General features: G+C 44.3%; 1 protein-coding gene across 1 annotated transcript; it reads left to right on the plus strand.

The window, feature by feature from the left end:
- Window positions 1–1,121: 1,121 nt before the first annotated feature.
- LOC133229270 (charged multivesicular body protein 4b-like) lies at window positions 1,122–2,898 on the plus strand. The gene is made up of 2 exons (XM_061385772.1): window positions 1,122–1,125; window positions 1,858–2,898. Exons 1-2 carry the CDS (start codon window positions 1,122–1,124, stop codon window positions 2,616–2,618), a joined length of 765 nt encoding a protein of 254 aa, XP_061241756.1. The 3' UTR covers window positions 2,619–2,898.
- Window positions 2,899–4,605: the final 1,707 nt, after the last annotated feature.

The following is a 4,605-nucleotide window of genomic DNA, read 5'->3' on the forward strand; positions in this document are numbered from 1 at the left end:
TTTTCCTAAGTTTTTTGTTTTTTTTTTTTTACTTTTGTCTGGTTATCTATCCTGAAATATCCAGCATAATCCAACAATCCAACACCAACCTTTTTTCTAATTAAGACCCATATTTGGTTCAAGAAAACATTAATTCTCTCTCCCAGCTAATTCTGGGAATGAGATTTTCCTAAAACTGTGGCTTATGTTCTGCTATGGCAAAGACCCTCAGCCAGCCCCTCTATTTACATTTCTAAAGAATGACAGAGACATTATTTTACTGATCATTTCACAAATAAAACAGGATGTTGACCAAGCTTTCTACTGACTAGATTTGAACCTTTTCACTGGGCTTGTGTTCAAAAGTATAGTAAACTCTGTATTCTCCTTTGGGAATGGTGACACTCAAAGCAAAATTCTTTTCAAAAATCCTCTTTGAATTTCAACCTTACTTTCTGATAACTTTTACACCAGAAGTGTGTGGTTAACCAAGAATACATGACTGATTGTCTTGCAACATTTTTGCATATAGACACATAGATGTGTCTGTTCCTTATGCTAGGACATTTCAAAGATCAGGTTCCTCTATGTTGGAATATTTGCCAATATTCATATAGTCTAACTCTATCTGGTCTAAGTATGTCTCTCTGGAAAAATTTAAAGCCTAGAGATTATAGTGTGCTCTGCTACTTCACTAGTTATTTTTTTCTTGCAAAACCAACTTCTATATTTTTACTAGCTAGGTGGGTATATCGTTTGCAAAGGAGTTGGAAACAGTAAAGTCCCTGTGCATTGTGTTATTGGAACTGGTTGTGCTTAACTGGCTTATCTGAGATGAAAAACATCCCTTCTTGTAGACAGTGGCTGTAGAGACTGTAAAATGTGACAGAGTAGCTCAAAGAGCCACTTTTCCTGCCTCAGATAGGGGACTACAGTGTTATTTTATAGCCTGGGATTAAGCTGGGTGGCTCCAGTGTTTAGATGCCTTGGAGTAAGCACAGTAACCAGGGAATACAGAAGCCCAGGAGCCTGTGGTGACTGCTCCGTTATCATAAGGACTGTAAGGGGTGGTACTCAGCTGCTATAGGCCTCAAACAAGCAAGTATTTCTAAAGAGAAGTAGATATGTCACAACAGGCAATCATGGGTAATTGGGGCTACAGTTAGCCAGTGAAAAGGAGGCTAGATTTTGCAGAGTCTGGAAATTTCCCTGAATAATACTGAATTATGGTTGAAAAATGGTAGATGACACATTTACAAAGATGAGTTACCATAGCTATTGTTGCAGACTTTTCTGATAATATTAAAGGGACACATAAACTGAGTTGAACTGAATCTTACCAGCTCATGAAAAAAAATCCTGAAATTGTTTGACTATTTCTGGGGGGCAAAGACTCAGATACACCAGTTGGTTGAACAAAAATCCAGACTTCATAGAATGACGTTGACAAAAAATAAGCTAGAACAAATCTAATATCTAGTGTACACAATCTCAACTCCCTCGGGGAGTTGAGCTATCCAGATTTCTAAACTTACTAGATACCAGAGCTAAGGTGGCTGTGGTTCTACTGTTCATTTTTGAATTCGCTTGCTATTTTTTATGTCAATGTTATAAAAATTGATGATATCCAAGTGTATGAATGTGTGTTATTGTTAACTAGATAAATTCATTTACACCCCCGTTGTTGAATTCTGTAATGAGTTACATGTATGTTTAAGAAAGGCTTGAGAGCCTAAAACTTGCCAGGATTGTACAAGGGAGACATTATTCTCATGCTAAGCAATGAACAAAAATTTTGTCTTTTCATATAAGATTTAAAATAGTTGGGGTTAATATGCAGTGGTATCTTTTGATTTAAAAACCCCCCTGTGACGGCAGGGAGCGGCGGGGAGAGGAGCGGGCGCCCGAGCCGAGCCGAGCCGAGCCGGAGCGGACGGTGTAGGCCGGCGCGGCTAGCAGCAACCACGTCGGTGTTCGGGAAGCTGTTCGGGGCTGGAGGGGGTAAGGCCGGCAAGGGCGGCCCGACCCCCCAGGAGGCCATCCAGAGGCTTCGGGACACGGAGGAGATGCTAAGTAAGAAGCAGGAATTCCTGGAGAAGAAGATCGAGCAGGAGCTGACGGCTGCCAAGAAGCACGGCACTAAAAACAAGCGCGCGGCACTCCAGGCCCTGAAGCGCAAGAAGAGGTATGAAAAGCAGCTGGCGCAGATCGACGGCACCCTGTCAACAATCGAGTTCCAGCGAGAGGCCCTGGAGAATGCCAACACCAACACCGAGGTGCTCAAGAACATGGGCTATGCCACCAAGGCCATGAAGGCTGCCCACGACAACATGGACATCGACAAAGTTGATGAGTTAATGCAGGACATTGCTGACCAGCAGGAACTTGCAGAAGAGATTTCAACAGCTATTTCAAAACCTGTAGGGTTTGGAGAAGAGTTTGACGAGGATGAGCTCATGGCAGAATTAGAAGAACTAGAACAGGAGGAACTAGACAAGAATTTGCTGGAAATCAGTGGACCGGAAACAGTCCCTCTACCGAGTGTTCCCTCTATATCCCTACCATCAAAACCCGCCAAGAAGAAGGAAGAGGAAGACAATGACATGAAGGAATTAGAGACCTGGGCTGGAACCATTTAACCGGTCCAGTGCGGGCTGAGCCCAGACAGACTCTGGTGGCCTGCGCAGCGGGCAGGCGCGTGCGTGTGCGGGGCAGGCCGGAGGTGGTGCAGGCAGGTTCCATCGCTCTCAAATCTCCCTCCAAAGCAGTAGGGCCGCATCACTGCTCACTCCGCATAGCATGGTCTGCACCCAGCGGGACAGGTCGGGGGGAGGGGGTGGGGTGGGGGGGAGTGGGGGGGAGGTGCCTGCTGTTTATAATGTTGAATTTCTGTAAAATAAACTGTATTTGCAAATCCAACATTGAACTTCTGGACTACGCTAACTCCACTGCAGAACCTCAATGGCAAGGGTCGACCGTTTGCAGTCAGAATGACCTGAAAATGTAGCCTCTGTCCTTTTAAGTCAGCTGACTTGTCGCACATCTCTTTGTAAGACGTGTATGGTACTGGCAGAAGAATCGTTTTTTAAAAGCCATAGGCTTTTCCTTGTCCTTAGCTGTAATAATGTATCTGTTTTGGTTTCCTTGAGAGCTGTATTTCTGTCCATCACCTGTGTACTGGCCCCTGTGTTCCCCACCCTGGCCCACTCCTCCCACCCCCCTGGTCTTTCTGGAGTTTGTGACACTGATTTGAAATGGATGGTGTTCTCTTGAGAGTGTGTGAGATTGTTTGAGTTAAATTCCAGCTATACATTTTTCTAACATAGCTCTAAGGTCCTTGTTGCTGTTTGTGATAACTGATAGATAACCCATTGGAAACATGTGCATACATTTATATTCAGATGAAATTATGGCTTGCACTGTCTATTAAATATCTCGATTAATTAAAAAAAAATGATTTAATATCCCTATCTGTTTGGTGAAATGACTAATGCTATGCACCACAGAGGAAGTAGTCACTACTTCAACCCCCTGTGCCTGACATCATTGCATATTGCTGACACTACTGGGTCTTGGACGAGGGATATCTCCTCACCTCCACCCCTCCTGACCTTGAACGTGGAGTGGCTCCTCTAGGCCCTCCTGCACCCGCGCAGCCACTGCTCCTTGGATGTGGGGTTGACCCTCTGGGCCTCAAGGTGAGGAGCAGAGGCTGCACTTTGCTGGAGCAGCTGTGAAGAGATACCTCATATCCAAGGTAAGAGAAACCCAAGTAAGATGGTAGGTGCTGCAAGAGGGCATCAGAAGGCAGATACAGTGAAACCATAATCACAGAAAACTAGTCAATCTAATCACACGAACCACAGCCTGATCTAACCCAATGAAACTAAGCCATGCCCTGTGGGGCCACAAAAGATGGATGGGTCATGGTGGACAGGTCTGACAGGAAGTGTGGTCCACTGGAAAAGGGAATGGCAAACCCCTTCAGTATTCTTGCCTTGAGAACCCCATGAACAGTATAAAAGGCAAAATAATAGGATACTGAAAGAGGAACTCCCCAGGTCGGTAGGTGCCCAATATGCTACTGGAGATCAGTGGAGAAATAACTCCAGAAAGAATGAAGGGATGGAGCCAAAGCAAAAACAGTACCCAGTTGTGGATATGACTGGTGATAGAAGCAAGGTCTGATGCTGTAAGGGCAATATTGCATAGGAACCTGGAATGTTAGGTCCATGAATCAAGGCAAATTGGAAGTGGTCAAACAGGAGATGGCAAGAGTGAATGTCAACAATCTAGGAAAGAGTGAACTAAAATGGACTGGAATGGGTGAATTTAACTCAGATGACCATTATATATACTACTGCAGGCAGGAATCCCTTAGAAGAAATGGAGTAGCCATCATGTTCAACAAAAGAGTCCAAAATGCAGTACTTGGATGCAATCTCAAAAACGACAGAATGATCTCTGTTCGTTTCCAAGGCAAACCATTCAATATCACAGTAATCCAAGCCTATGCCCCAACCAGTAACTCTGAACAAGCTTAAGTTGAACAGTTCTATGAAGACCTACATGACCTTTCAGAACTAACACCCAAAAAAGATGTCCTTTTCATTATAGGGGACTGGA

This window comes from Bos javanicus, chromosome 17 (assembly GCF_032452875.1).
Source record: "Bos javanicus breed banteng chromosome 17, ARS-OSU_banteng_1.0, whole genome shotgun sequence".
NCBI classification, from domain to species: domain Eukaryota; kingdom Metazoa; phylum Chordata; class Mammalia; order Artiodactyla; family Bovidae; genus Bos; species Bos javanicus.